Source organism: Sciurus vulgaris (assembly GCF_902686455.1).
Source record: "Sciurus vulgaris genome assembly, chromosome: 6".
Classification (NCBI taxonomy): domain Eukaryota; kingdom Metazoa; phylum Chordata; class Mammalia; order Rodentia; family Sciuridae; genus Sciurus; species Sciurus vulgaris.
Genome location: NC_136466.1, coordinates 101,736,075 through 101,752,590, shown reverse-complemented (window position 1 = coordinate 101,752,590; position 16,516 = coordinate 101,736,075). Strand labels below are relative to the sequence as shown.

General features: G+C 33.1%; 1 protein-coding gene across 2 annotated transcripts in view; it reads right to left on the bottom strand.

Moving 5' to 3' along the window:
* The window catches only part of EDIL3 (EGF like repeats and discoidin domains 3), a 416,261-nt gene that overhangs the window by 264,887 nt on the left and 134,858 nt on the right, over positions 1 to 16,516 (bottom strand). The window contains exon 3 of one of the 2 annotated variants that reach the window (XM_079143470.1): positions 8,967 to 8,996. The exons of the other annotated variant lie outside the window; for it this stretch is intronic. Coding sequence (XP_078999596.1) covers positions 8,967 to 8,996 — 30 coding nt within the window. The remainder of the gene's footprint in view (positions 1 to 8,966; positions 8,997 to 16,516) is intronic. 2 annotated transcript variants of the gene reach the window in all.

The following is a 16,516-nucleotide window of genomic DNA, read 5'->3' as shown; positions in this document are numbered from 1 at the left end:
TAATGAGAGAAATTAAGAGAAAATAGAGGAAGTGAATGATCACTTTAATAAAGAGTTAGAGATTGTGAAAAATAACCCAGCAGAGGGCCTTGGAATGAAGAAATCAATAAACCAAGTTATAAATTCAATGGAAAGCACCAACAGACTAGATCATTTGGAAGACAGAATCTCAGGCAATGAAGACAAAATATTTAATATTGAAAATAAAGCTGACCATACAGAGAAGATGGTAAGAATCCATGAACAGAACTTCCAAGACTTATGGGATAACATGAAAGGACCAAATTTAAGAGTTATGAGGATGGATGAAGGAGCAGAGATACAAACCAAATGAATGCACAGTCTTTTCAATGACATAATATCAGAAAATTTCCCAAAAGAAACTTTCCCTAAAGAATGAAATACAAGAGGTTTACAGGACCCCAAATGTATAAAATTACAGCAGACCCACAGCAAGACCCATTATAATAAGAATGACTAAAATACAGAATAAGGATAAAATCTTAAAGGCTATGAGAGAAAAAAAGCAATTATGAATAGGGGAAACAAACTCAGGTCTCAACTGACTTTTCAGCACAGACCCTCAAAGCTAGGAGGTCATGGAAAAACATATTTCAAACTCTGGAAGAAAATGGATGGCAACCAAAAATTTTATATCCAGTAAGATTAAGTTTCAGATTTTAAGATGAAACACAAACCTTCCATGATAAACAAAAGTTTTAAAAAATTCACAATTAGAAAGCATGCACTATAAAACATTCTAAAAAATGTTTCATGAGGATGATGTGAAAGAAATAAGTGAAAACCAGCAAAGAGAGGAACTACAATAATGAAGTAGTCAATCAAAGCAGAAACTAAATCAAATTAAAAGCCAGAAATGAACAAAAATGACTGGGAATACAAATCATATCTCAATAATAACCTTGAATGTTAATGGCCTAAATTCATCAATCAAAAGACGTAGACTGGCAGACTGGATTTAAAACTAAGACTCAACAATATGCTGTCTACAAAACACTCACCTCATAGGCAAAGACATTCATGCACTGAAGATGAAAAAATAGGAAAATAATATCACTCATATGGATTTCATTAACAAGCAGGGGTTTCCATCCTCATATCAGATAAAGTGGACTTCAGGCAAAAGTTAATCAGAAGGGCCAAAGAAGGTAATTTCATTTTTCTGAAGGCAATTATACAGCAGAAAGATATAACATTGTAAATGTCTTTGTCCCAAACAATGGAGCATCCCTGTGAGGAACAAAGATGCAAAAATTCTCAATAAAATTCTGGCAACTTTCATACAAAAACATATTTAAAAGTGAGTGCACCAGGATCAATGGGGTTCATCCCAGGGATGCAGGGTTGGTTCAACGTACAGAAATCAATAAACGTAATTCATCATATCAGTAAACTTAAAAAAAAGAATCATATGATCATCTCAATAGATGCAGAAAAAGCATTTGACAAACTATAGCACCACTTCATAGTCAAAACTCTAGAAAATATAGGGATAGTAGGAACATACCTCAACATTGTAAAAGTCATATATGCTAAACCCAAGGTCAACATAATTCTACATGGAGAAAAATTGAAAGCATTCCTTCTAAAAAGTGGAACAAGACAAGGGTGGCTTCTTTCACCATTTTTATTCAACATTGTCCTTGAAACTCTAGCCAGAGCAATTAGACAGAAGAAAGAAATTAAAGGTATACAAATAGGTAAAGAATAACTCAAACAATCACTATTTTCCAAAGACATGATTCTATATTGAGAAGATCCAAAAAATTCCACCAGCAAACTTCTAGAACTAATAAATGAATTCAGTAAAGTAGCAGGATATAAATCAACACCCATCAATCAAACACATACCTCTATATCAGTAATGCATCCACTGAAAGAGAAATTAAGAAAACTACCCCATTAACAGTAGCCTAAAACAATAATAAACTACTTGTGACTCAATCTAAAAAAAAAAAAAAAAAAAAAAAAGGAGGTGAAAGACCTCTACAATGAAAACTACAGAACACCAATGAAGGAAATTGAAGAAGACCTTAGAAGATAGAAAGACCTCCCATGCTCTTGGATAGGCAGAATTAACGTTGTAAAAATGGTCATACTACCAAAAGCACTAATATAGATTTAGTACAATTCCTATTAAAATCACAATGACATTCTTCATAGAATAGAAAAAGCAATTACAAAATTCATTTGAAAAAATAAGAGACCCAGAATAGCCAAAGCAATTCTTAGCAAGAAAAGTAAAGCAGGAGGCATCACAATACCAGACCTTAAATTACAGTACAGATCCATTATAACACAAATGGCCTGGTATTGGAACCAAAACAGACACATAGACCAATGGTACAGAATAGAAGACAAAGAGACAAACCCACATAAATAGAGTTATCTCATAGTGAACATAGGTGCCAAAAACATACATTGGAAAAAAGAGCCTCTTCAGCAAATGGTGCTGGGAATAATGGAAAGTCACATGTAACAAAATGAAATTAAACCTTTACCACTCACCCTTCAGGAAACTCAACTGAAAATGGATCAAAGACTTAGGCACTAGAACATAGACCCTGTGACTACTAGAAGAAAAAGTAGGCCCAAAGCTTCACCATATTTGCCTAGGATCTGACTTCCTTAACAAGACCCCTGAAGTGTAAGAAGTTAAATCAAGAATCAACAAGTGGAATGAATTAAAACTAAAAAGTTTCTTCTCAGAAAAAGAAACAATCAATAATGTCAAGATAGAACCTACAGTTAGGGAGAAAGTCTTTACCACATGCACCTGAGATAAAGCATTAATCTCTAGGACATATAAGGAAAACAAAAAACTTAACAACAAAACAAATAACCCAATCAATAAATGGAATAAGGAATTGAACAGACATTTCACAGAAGATATACCCTCGAACAAAAAAAAAAATGAAAAACTGTTCAACATCTCTAGTGCTTAGAGATATGCAAATCAAAACTACTCTAAGATTTCATCTCACCCCAATCAGAATGCAAATTATCAGGAACACAAGCAACAATAAATGTTGGTGAGGATGTGGAGAAAAAGGTGCACTCATACTTGTTGGTGGGAACGCAAAATGGTACAACCATTATGGAAAGCAGTATGAAGATTCCTCAGAAAACTTGGAATGGAACCACCATTTGACCCAGCTATCCCACTCCTAGGTTTCTACTCAAAGGATTTGAAATCATTATACTACAGTGACACAGTCACATCAGTTTATAGCAGTTCAACTCACAATTGCTAAACTGTGGAAACAATACAGATCTCCTTCAACAGGATCAGTGGATAAAGAAAATGTGGGGTATAAATATTCCATCATATATACACACACACACACACACGTGTGTGTGTGTGTGTGTGTGTGTGTGTGTACAGCTTTAAAGAAGAATGAAATTAAGGCATTTACTGGTAAATGGATGGCTTTGGACAATATCATGCTAGGCAAAATAAGCCAAACCCAAAAAATAGTAGAGTGAAACAGACATTATTACCTCATGTACATATATGACTGCATGACCAATGTGATCCAACCACATGTACAATCAGAAAATGAGAAATTATACTCCATTTGTGTATAACTTATCAAAATGGATAAATGCATTCTCTTGTCATGTATAACTAATTAGAATAAATAAAAAATTTAAAAAATACAAAAGGAGAACCTTAAAGTATTAATTTTTTCATATGTTGTAAGATAAAGTTTTAGGCTACCCTTGCACATTGTTGATGGGAATGCCAACTGGTGCAGCCATATGCAACAGTATAAAATTTCCTCAAAAAATTATAGGTGACACTATCATCCCCAACAATACTCCTCTTGGTATATACCCAAAGAAAATGAAATGAGCACCTCATAGAAATATCTGTACTATGATTATTAACAATAAACACCTTATGGAGACTATTTAAGTGACCATACACAGATAAATAGGGAAGTAACTTGCAGTAACTTGCAGCATATGTAAATATATGGAATATATTGGAATATAAGGAAATATTATTCAGCTTTAAAAAAGAGATTCTGCTACTGTAACCACACAGATCAATCTGAAGATATTATCCTAAGTATAAAATCTCACTTAATATATGAAACTGAATTAATAGAGAGTAGAACAGTGATTATTGGGTTTGAGTATGGGGTTGGGAAATGGTGAGATATAAGTCACAGGATATAAAACTGCAGTTACATAGGAACAATAAATCTAAAGATCTAATGTATGATCTCAGATCACAGTAATAATATTCAATAGTTTACTGAAAATTTGCTATGAGGGTAAAATATGTTTTCTTATAACTTTCCAACAAGTAGTAATGATGTGACATGAAGAATATGTTAATTTGTTTGATAATAAAATGATCACACCGCTATGTGTATGTATATATATATATACATATACATATATATATACATATATATATACACACACACGCATATATAGGCATTTTACATACTACTTAGGTATATACAATGCAGAACACAAAATATTTTAACTTTTACATATGTCAGAAAGATTCTACTTTCTCCATGCATAATTTTCATTTATTATAGAAGTTAATTCAGTATTAATAGCTATTTTTTATGTAAACCCAAACTCAGTTCCTTTCATGATATTTAAAAAAAACTGAACAAGTAACTAAAAATATCTCTTAAGCAAAAGATAAATATAAAAAATGAAGTTTTTATTTGAGGTTACATTAACAACTAAATTGTGATTTAGTTAATTTTAACTACAGACATTGTATATCTACAAGATCTACACTGTGTCATTTCTGACTGATTTGGTTTCACTTAAAAACATTTTCTCTTTCTGCCCTGTTCTAAATGTTGTAATGACGTCCTCAATTTTATAAATAAATAACATTTGTAGCGATGTAAAAGGATAGCTAACAAGACCAAAGAAGTTAAGAACCCTGAGAAAATTTAATTGGGAATAAGCTTCCTTTAGTATACCTTATAGTTAATAACATATTTTATGTAGATTAGTTCATTTTTTAGCAATCAACTGTCTAATATAAATGTTTCAATTTCTTAAAAAGCATAGAATAAAAGTCTTCAAAATTGAAAGAAAAATAAAAGTTGGATTTGTGCTATATAGAAGCTGGCACTGATTTAACTTTACTGAAGAATGTTATTTACTGAAATTTAAAAAATATAATATGATCATATTTCAAAATACAGATCAGATATTCAAGTGAAAGTTGTCAATGTCAAAGTTGCAAACTTTGCATTTCACACAAAAATATCTCTTTCTCACTCTGTCTCTCTCTCTTGCAAATCTTTGTTTTTGAAGGCATCGTTATTAGGTCAAGGTCTGATGAATATACTAGTACAGGATAATTTTGATCTTGCAATGCCAATATACAGATGCTGAAGGAAATTCTAAAAGAAAGTTTCCAAAAATTATTTGAGCTATAGCAATATAATTGGATTAAATATGTCAGCTCAAAAGTTGTCTTCATTCAGAGGTATAGTATTTGTTATGCTGTTTTAAAAATATGAATCACAAACTGCCCTCATAACTCAGATGCCACAAAATATTATTCTTAAGGCCAATACATCCTATCAAAACAGTCTGAGCTCAAAATGATTAACTAATGGATGCTTCATAAGCAGTAAGGTTATATGTCCCATGATAAGACATGCACGTGAAAGTATCATGCATCTTCTCTATAAATCAATGCAAAAATAGCCACATACTAAGCACTTGATAATTGCAAGGCAATTTAGAGGTAAAAGGAATAGAATTTAGAAATATCTGAAAAAGAACCCAAAACAGAATATGATTTTTAAAAGCAAAAAATATTTTTATTCTCAAATGTTTTATTTATTAAATCTAAACAGTTACATGTGAACAGTGTAGAGGGATGAAGTATCTGCTTAATAGTGCCAGTTGCATGATAATTCAAAATGTAAGTATCTTTGAGTGTATTGTCCACTCAGGATATGTTCAGGTAAGTTTTATATGGATTCATTTAAAAATATTCATTTTTAAATCAAAAAGTCATACATGAATGACTAGTATTCAGAAACCTGTGACAATCTGGCAGTAAAAAAATATTATCCCGTATTCGCCTACTTCTTTTATTGTTGTCCTTTGATGAGTAGCTTACCTCCCACTGAACAAATCAGTTATTTAACTTAAAGAAATTAAAGTATGCATTTGAAGTAATTATCATACAGCCATGCTGTAACCTGAAGAGAATATGAACTCTGTAAAGACCTCATGTGGAAATATATAAAAGTTAAATTAATTTATAATTTTTGTGGTGAATTTTCATTTATTGAACTTCATTGATAATTTCAACAGAAGGAAGAAATAACATGGAGGAAAAAGACATTAAAGAGGACCCCAAAATGAAGCTGAGCTTGAAAATACAATTATGTATAAATTCTACTGATGGAAGGAGATGAAGGTAAAAAACAGAGAACACTATTCATACCACAAATATATTATGGGTAACATCTCTAAATAAAAAATATTTGAAAAAATATTTAAAATACACATAAATAAAATTATAAATGTTTACTAATGCAAAACAAGTATTGAAAAAAATTGGAAAAGAGAACTAAAAAGAACTAAAAAATCACAATCTAATTTCCACAATCATTCAGATTCCTTATAAAAGAAATTTTTTACACATCTCACAAAATTTTGTCAAATATTGTAACACAGCTTTGCGATAATGTTCTTCTTATTATATGTTGATAAAATTGAAAGGAAAACATTAATTCCCACTGTCAGTTTTTATATGAGAGGAATGTCTATTTTACTAGATAACCAATTTTTTCAATGTTAGCATAATATGCTTATGAAATCATACAATTAAAAAAATTCATATTGTCATACAATTAAAAAAATGTTCTATTTTAATAGTCTGCTAAAATCACAACAAACAACAAACATTTGCTCATATTTAAAGCAAAAGTACTTTTAAAACATAAAATCTACGATGTTCAGTTTACTCTGGAGTAAGGAGAATGTTTGGAGAAAAAAATGTTCAGTTGCTTTTGACAAAAAGATCTTAGGAAGCAAAAATGTATCATCATCACACACACACACACACACAAAATTGTTTTGTAATGAAACAACACGAATTGGAAGGTACCAGCAAGGTATGGAGTAAGAGTACACAGGAGAAATGAAACTGAATTGGGCTAAAAAAGTTAGGGTTCTGGCAAGCACTGACATCCAAAGAAAAATTCAATGAAGGTTGAGCAATAAAGAGGAAGTCTTAGGGCAACCCTGTGAACAACAAGGCTTCAGAATCAGAGTGAAAATAGGTGAGAAACTAAGCAGGGGAGACTGGGCAAGGTGAGATTGCAATTGAATCATGTGATAAGAACACTCCTTACAACAGGGTACATAACACCAAAAAGAATGGGAGAAAACGATAGGGAGTTCCCATCATCCAAATTGGATTACAAATAATCTATATTATGAATATGAAGCATCAATTGAGTGTTCCTCTAAATCTGTGACTTTACTACTAAGGTAGTTATAATGAGTATCATGCAATATGACATTTACTGGAGTTTATCAAAGACATGTTTAAGGAAACTTTCATTTTTCCCTTTGAATTTTTGATTTTTTTATTGTTTGTCTATTTAATTATACATGACAGCAGAATTAGAGTGCAACTTTTCAATTCTCTGGTTGTACACAATGTAATCACCCCATTCCTGTAATCATACTTGTAATAGGGTAATGATGTTTGTCTCATTCCACTATCTTTCCTTCCCCCCTCCCCTCCCTCATTTCCCTCTATATAATCCAGCCTTCCTCCATTCTTCCCTTAACCTCTCCCCTAAAACCCTGTTATGTATCATCATCCATTTATCAGAGAAAATATTCTGCCTTTGGTTTTTTGGGATTGGCTTATTTCAGTTAGCATGATATTCTCCAACTCCATTAATTCTGCAGGTAAAAGCCTAGTTCAGTTTTGCAGACAGGAAGAAGTTATGAGATCAGGCTAGGCGAAATACAGTAGGTGTATGAATTGAACTGACCTTACCTTGTACCTGAATTCCAATAACTCGGTTTCATTCCCGCCTTCCCCAAATAAATAAGCCCCATTTTGCCCATTAGTTTCAGCAACTATTTTCGGCTCTAGACTTTCAGGATTAACTCCTTTCTTCAATTACTAAGAAAGAATCCATCTAGTGTTGACATCTGAGCTTTGTTCTTCAGGACCTCCAACACCTGTATCTCAAGTCTTACTCCTTTTTCCCCATGTGGTTGTTCTGCTAGCCTGAGTTATTTGTTAAATGCTAAACAAATGAGCTCTTTATTACCCCTTATCCTTATGAGTGTGTCTGGTCCTCAATCTCCTGGCATAGCTCTTTGCCCTGCCCCACTCTTCTGGAACCACAATGAAAACACCATCCTTTCCCATTATTGCACTACTTCAGGTCCTAGCTTGTGCTTGAGAATTGCTGACTATCTACATAAGGGTTGGAGTCATCATCACAGGCTCTTGCATCATTAAATTATAATTGCGAAAATTAAAATGTTAAATGAGTATTTGAAGAAAGAGATACATTTTTATTTTTAAGCACATATATATCTAATACTGATTTTATAGTTGATACAGCAATATTTTATCATATAGTTATACTCTGGAAATTTATCATTTTTCCCTTTTTGATATTTTTATCATATTCACTATTTTCCTGATTTATCTCAATGTTTCCATTTTTTAATTTTTCTTATTCTTTAATGATGATGTGCTATTTTTTCTGTATTAGTTCATTTTTTGATCTATTTCTTTTTATTCCAAAGTCTTAACATCATTCTGTCTGGCACAGCATAGTGGGCCCAAGACACAGACATGTAAATAAATTTTGCCAGTTTTCTAGTAGTAACATGGTTGAAGTATGTATTATTGAAGTCATTAAATTAAAAAATAGTCTTTAATTTGCATGTAGGAACTTTACCTGCTGAGGTTGGCTCTTCTTCATCTGATGCTAGGTTAACAGGAAAAGAGGTGAAGTGGGGGCAGGTAAGGGATGGGGGAAGGAAAAAAGGGGGAAGAGAGAAAGAGAGATTGAACATAAGTATGTTTCACATTTCAGAAAAATAACTACAATCCCTTGACTTGTAATTTTTGCATATATTATAAATCATTCATTATTTAAAAACAGGTTCATGAGTATCTATACCAAAATAATAGGTATATTTATTTATTCTTTAATACATATATTTATTAGAAAAGACCACAGTGTTGTCTGAACTTAATTTTCATTTTTCCTTGCAAACAAGACTTACGTTACTTTATATACATATATATATATAATCATAAATAGTACTGTTTAAAATGCAAATCATCTATAGTACCCCACCATCAATTTTCTATTAGCAAAGAGGAATTAAAAGACATTTTCAATGGTTGAAAAATTAGTTCTGTGTGATAGAAGTTATAATATATGTGTTATCTGGTCATGAGTCAAAATCACTTTGGTTTTTCTTAAATATTCAGATTATAGCACACATACACTCCTTTTCTCTTTCTCCTCTGTATCCTATTTGCTTCCTCTACCCCAACAAACAAACAAAACAACAACAACAACAACAAAACTCCCATACACATATGCACCACATGATTCAAAAGATTTAGTAACAATGATTCCATGACAAGGACACAGGAATGGTACATTTTAAAGGTTGACCTTAGGTGGTTTTGCTTGTATTACGCAGCCCACATGTGGATAAATATGGATATTAGAAAAGCAGAGGCCACAATATGAATACACAATTTTATTCTAGAGTAGTGTTTCACAACCCTTGATGTTGACAGAATGCCAAATTCTGGGCTCTTACTTCAAACTAATTAAATCTGAACCTCCTTAAATGGTACCAATTTGTAACCAAGATTGAGACATTACTAGGTAATATCAACATAAGGTAAAATTAACTGTAACTCATTAAATAGTGAATCACTCTGGTTCCAGTTTTCAAGCTAGAGATGTTTGAGAGCAGCAGGACTCCAAGGGCAATAACCTACCACTCTGTGTAGGTATGAGATGGAGCACAGCAATTGCTAGAGTGAAAAATGCAGTTTAGCTTTGCGGTTTTGCTTAGAATCCACCTATTCACCTTTCCACTTCCACACACGCTCTCAGAGGAAGGCTTTCTGCCCTTTACACAAGTGCAGTTTCCCAGAATATTATTGCTGAATTATATGGTAGGAGCCAGTCCTATTTCACTTGATTCATGAAGTTTTAAAATAAAAATCGGTTAGCTGACTTGCTTATAAAGGAGCTTTGTTCCCAGCTGATTTGTTAATCAAGGCATCCCTGTGCAGCAGGGAGCGGTCTCCAGTCTTTTCCGTTAAGGTTACATCTGCACAGAGCACACACTAGACAAGCTTACTTTGTGTCCTGACAGTGTTTTCCTCTCACACTGTTTGGCTTGTCTCCTTGGCACATAAAGAAATGAAGTTGGCATACATGGTGTGGAGAACATAAATATTTAAAAAGCTGTTTGCTGCTTTATCGTGTCCAAAATATATCATAACATGTTCAAAGAGAAAAGTCGTTGGTAGCTTCCAGGAATTCCCTTTTAGGAAAACACCAAAGAGGCTTGCAGAAGTACTGACTTAGATGGGTCATTTTAAAAGTCTGGAGATTCAAAATGGAAAAACTAAGCTTACAGTTTACAGTTGATCACTTTAAAATCTGAACTCATTTAGTCCACAAAGCAACCAATGACCAATGAGACAAAAATTGATAGAGGAAGTTAGAATTTGAGTAACCAAAAACTCTGTCAACAGTCAATGTGAATTTGAGATTATGTCAGTTTGACTTTAAAATCAAACTCTTTCCATTATGCCTAACACAGTGCTGATTCTGTGACTGCTTAAAATGAAGAAGGAAATTTAGATGACAAAGAATTTATTGTGATTTGGTCCCTGCTATTTACAAGTGTTAGCTCAGGATGGGGACTGGCCAAATCACTAATAATGTTAGTTTGGCAAACACATAAGCAAAAAGGAAAAGAAAATAAGCAAAATAATGAAAATCTGATGTAGGGATTGAGGAGAGAACATTCTTCAAGTAATAAAGTTATTTGGAAACTCCTCCAGATTTCTTACAATTCAGAGATAGAAATAGGCAGGTGAGATTCTGATTATCCATTAACAAAGCACCCTCAGGAAACCATAGCTAAGAAAGGAAGGCTACAAATGCCAAGAACTTTACGTTTCACTGTGAATACGTAAGCAAGAACACTTAAGAAAGGAGGTAGCAATTCCCAAATAAGGACAATTAAAAATATATAGAAGTTACAGAAAGTAGATCTCCTTTTAAAACCAAAGCCCATAGGGCACAAAGTGTTCTAAGCCACACTTGAGCTTGCAAAACCCGAAAGCATATTTGTAACAAATTAACAGGACTAGAGTCAGCAGGTATACAAGCTTGCACAGAGTCCTATTTTTGTGCAACAACTCCTTAATAATGATTCCTCATAATATGAACATGCCACTAAACACTATTTATACTATTAAACTATACACACACTCTCAAAACCACATGCATACTCAAAGGTTAGTAGTGGTATTAATTTCACAGTTTTAACTGTGTGGGAAAGACAGTTTTGTAGACAAACCGTATTCTGAATGAAAACATCACAAACAATTAACAATTGACAACTAGAGCCCCAGAGTAACAATAAACTTTAAAGTGGGCACTAGTGGCCCATATTATGACATTTCAATGAAACAGGAATCACAGAAGATACTGTCTTACTACCCAAATGATTCTTAACTCTTCCTATTTGATGCTTAGAAGTCATGAAATCAACAATTAAAAGGAAAAAAAATAAAAGCAAAACCAACTGAGTGGCACCACTGAGACATTTAATTCTGGAAATTAAAGCACGGGTACGAAGCAAAACAAAGATAAACAGCCTAAAAACATAAATGTAGTGCTCTACCAACTCAGCACTTAGAAGGATGTACTAAAATTATTACAAAGGAGGAAAAGTGACAGCAGAGACACGTAATTGTTGCACAGAATTTAACTAAGTGTAGTTCTCCCATCTCCCAAAACAATCTCCCTGGGTATTTGTTAAAATGCTGTAGATCTACTGAATTCGAATTTTGGGTGGTAACCCAGGCTTCCATATTTTTAAAAAGCTCTTCATGTGATTGTTACAAACAATAAAGGTTGGAAACTATGACTGCAGCCTATCAAAGTTTGTATCACTGGGCAAGAGCTTTGGATCCAGTTGTTGGAACTATAGCAATAAATAAGGAAGCTTATGAAAGCCCTTTGCAGTATATGGAGTGCTTCAACAATTTTCAATGCTCTTTCTCTTGCAAATCTTTAGGTTTTCTTGGGTATCTTTGTCAGTGCTCTGGGAGAAGATGACTGAGTTAAAAAAGAAGCCTATATCTCAGAACTAACTTCATCAGCTCCTTTTGGTTGACCACAGTTGTCGGTCTTCATATAGGTGTAAAACTATCTCTGAGTATTTGCAGGATTGGTTCCAGGACCAATCCAGACACCAAAATCTGTGGGTGCTCAAGTCCTTTATATAAGATGGCATAATATTTGCATATATCTGGGCACAACCTTCCTATACTTTGAGTATAATTTCTCTAGATTACTTATTATACCTAATATAAAATAAGGACTATGTAAATAGTTGTGACGATGTATTGCTTAAGGGGCAATGACAAGGAAAAATCTGTGCATGTTCAGGTCAGAAGTAATTTTCTGTTTGTGGCTGACTGAATTCACAGAGGCAGAGCTCACAGATGTGAAGGCCAACTGTATCCCCAGGGGCAATATGTAAGGGTAGGTTTGGTGTGTTTGGATGGTGAAAGGCAACAGCCAAGGAAGCTTCCTCATTCTTCTGAGAAAGTGTATGGAGAATTACTGCTTTTCTCTCTCCTATAGATGTAGACAAGGAATTCTATTACCCAGGAAGTAACTGGCAAACTCCTTTCAAGAACTGGGATCCAGCTTTCAAAGAGAGCTGATCCTGCTCAAAGGCAAGGTTCAGAAACAGAAAGAAGTTGGATTCCTGATACTATTGAATCACTGAATCATAGTCATGAGTTAAGACCTCTGGACTTCTAGTTGTGAGGAAAAATAATTCAATTTACTGTTTACTGGTGTGAGTTGGCCTATGATTTGCAACCAAGTGGAATTCTGCTACAACCCTAATCAGTTTTGTTGTTCCCTTTTATATTATATTAGGATGCATAAAAAATTGATTATTTGAGGCAATTGAGATCAAATTGCCACCTGGCCTGAGGCTGAGCTTTCAGAGGGCAGATGGGACTCCAGGGCTTTGCTGCACCGCATTCCCCATCTTGCTTTGATACAATGAATCTGTCTTGTGATTTCAAAGTTAGTCACCACCTTTTCAGCCAACCTGCCTGGGCTCCTGTTCATGAAGTGTGGAGGTGCTCAGCAGGAAGAAGCACCATGCAGATTCTTGTTCTCATCCTTCATTTCTCTCCTTCCACATTTCTTCTGCAGATTTCAACTCTGAAGTGCTGCTACCCAAACCCAGCGGTTTGTATGTTACCCTGACTTTTATATGATGTAAAAGCCCATTAATGTCTTCTTTGGACAGATTTTCTATCTCTCTGTGGGCTCAAGAATTTTTACATATTCTGTTTTTGTCTTTCATTCTTGTATGTTTTAAGTATATTGGTATAACTTGCATATTATATTATTAAAAATAATTCTATACCCAGTGTGGCTTATTATCAAATTGGAAAAGCTCATTGTGAAATATAAAATATACATTTCTTAGAATATTATACTCTTTTATATGTAGGTATTACTCAGTTCTTATTGGTTAATTGATCCTTTTATTGATTATATCATACATTTAGTTAACTGTATACCAAATATGCTTTGGAGTATACAATTATCTATGCAATTATTTCTAAAGCAAAGCAACAAGAAATATGTATACTATATCACAACACATATTTTGGAATGCTTTTATTCAACTTCAGTGAAGCAAAAATAATTATTATGATATTTATGCATGATGGATTATGCCTCCTGAGTTGTGTGTTTGTGCATATGTGTGTTTTCAAGACAAAGAAAAGCAAACAATTATTTCAAATTTGTGATCTCACTCATTAAAGTAGGCTGTGGAATTGCCTCTGGAAATATTCAGAAAAGTGTTTAGAAAAAGTTTTAAATTATTTGGTCCTTGTTTTCTTGTTTCTTGACTAAGGATTTAATTTAGATTACCAACTTCTTATACATCAAAGTATGGCAAAACCAGGGATTTTCTCCTGATCAAGACCTTAGACCATAGGATGTAGTCTGTTGTTCAGTCTCAGAATTGCAGTGTATCTGGACACAGTGAGGCACAGCAGATATGGTATTTGTTCGAAAATTGTTCAGAGAATCAAAAACTTCTCTTCTTGATCAGACTTTTATATGTATTTTGGTTACTATACTAGATTTGGGGGAGAGCACCTATTTAAGTACAGTTGACAATATATAATATATATAATATAATCACATATGCATGCAGTTAGCATGTAGGTCTATGTTTATTTGTATGTCTATCAATCTCTCCATTAGACTCAGAGTTTTTTGAGAGCAGGAATGAACTTTCTTTGTTTACCATTTAGCCTATAGTTTTCAAAACAGTGCCTGAAACAGTGTAGGGACTCAAGGAATATGTGTCAAAAGAAAGTTAAAGCTGGACAGATTTTTAATTAAGTCCTCTGTGTTACCTAATAAACTTCAACTGCTCTATTATGCAATATTACTAAATATATAAAAAAGAAGACCTTATGTATTTGTTTTATTCTATCAATCTAGGTAAAATTGTATATATCCAGGTAATTTATATAACTATATAAATTTCTTTCTCGATGCAGCAAGAGAAGCAATAATTGAAAAGACAATGGTTGTTCTAATGACCAATTGATCATCTCATAAAGAATTAAAACTGTAATTGTTAAATTTATTGTTTAACTTATTGTTAAACTTATAATTATTAAAATCATCAAACTATAGTTTATTAATTAAATAAATTCATTGACATAGAATCACACAATTCCCTTTCTATGTTTTGTGCTGACACAGTTTACATGGGTTTTATAAGCTACCTATAAAATGAATAATTACAACAGTTAGTAGTGCATTTGTGATTTTCTCATTTTAGAAAGAGATACAAATGAGGAACTAAGACTAAATGGTACTTTTATTTTTATTTTTATTTATTTATTTTTTTGCTAATGAGTAAACAACTGTAAAAATTGCAAATATGATAAAACTGAGTCAGGAAAGTTGGAAAGAAAGTCAGCTCATATTTCTTGCATTCATAACTTGCTTGATATTAAAGGGACTTTGGAAACATAATTTGGACTTATTTGGTTACTCAAAGGAGGATTAATGATCCTTCAGCCAGGTGATTTGACATCAAGAAGTAAGTTATAACTCAATATTTTGATAGCTCTCAACTATCTCTTATTTATTCCAGCTACCTTCCATTTCTATCCAAATTCATCTCATTCTTGTAGATGGAATTCAAACCTCGCCACTTCAATTATTTAATACTCATGTCAGTCTCCAGTTTTATGTAGTTATTTTCCCCTTCCATCCTCTACTAGCTTTTAAACTATCACCTAAAGCCTATAATAAACAAAACAGCTCATAATATTTTCTGGTCTTGTTTCCCAAGCTGGACATTATCCTTCTTTCAAGGGCAATGGTTATATTTTAATTTTGTGCAGTGTACATAATTGGTACTGTGTAAATATTTTTGGAAAGCTATCCAGTTTTAGAGATGAGAAAATTAAGTCCAGTAAGTGAATTTAATGGATGTTTTTACATTATTATTAGCCATGTAAAGTGAGGATTGGAATTTAAACCCAAGAGATCCTAAGAGAATTCATGAGCAAATAAAAAGAAGAAACTTTCAAGGGATAAAGCAGATCAGAAGTTAATATAAGTGGTTTCTCAGATTTATTCATTTTCAATAAAATTACTAAGTTCATAATCTTTGTGAATGCCTAAAATAAGAAAGGCAGAATCATTTTACAATGAGAATGCTGCTTAACATGACTAGAGAAGCCTGGAGCCTGTGGCTGTCTTCAGGCTACTGTGAGTTTCAGAGGGTCAGAGCACACACAGCATTCCCTTCCACCTGATGGGGGGGCTGAGACCATCAGGCTGATGTCCTAAGGATTTCTATTTTATTTCTATGTGGGAAATTGGTCTCTTCAACCTCAATTCATTTCCCTAAGTCTGGACAAATGAGTTAATCTGAAAAACAAATCTGTTAAAAACCAAAGGAACAAAAAACTGAAGAGTAATGAATAGATCAGCAATATTGGCAAAATCTCAGTGATAGCATCTATATAAGAAAACCACAGGGCGAATGACATAAAAAGTTAATGCTGGAAGAGACTTAGTAATTAAGATTGTTGGCCAAATATCCATTGTTAAAATAAGTGAAGGTCTGCATCAGAAAACAGAAGAATATTCATTAAATCATCTAA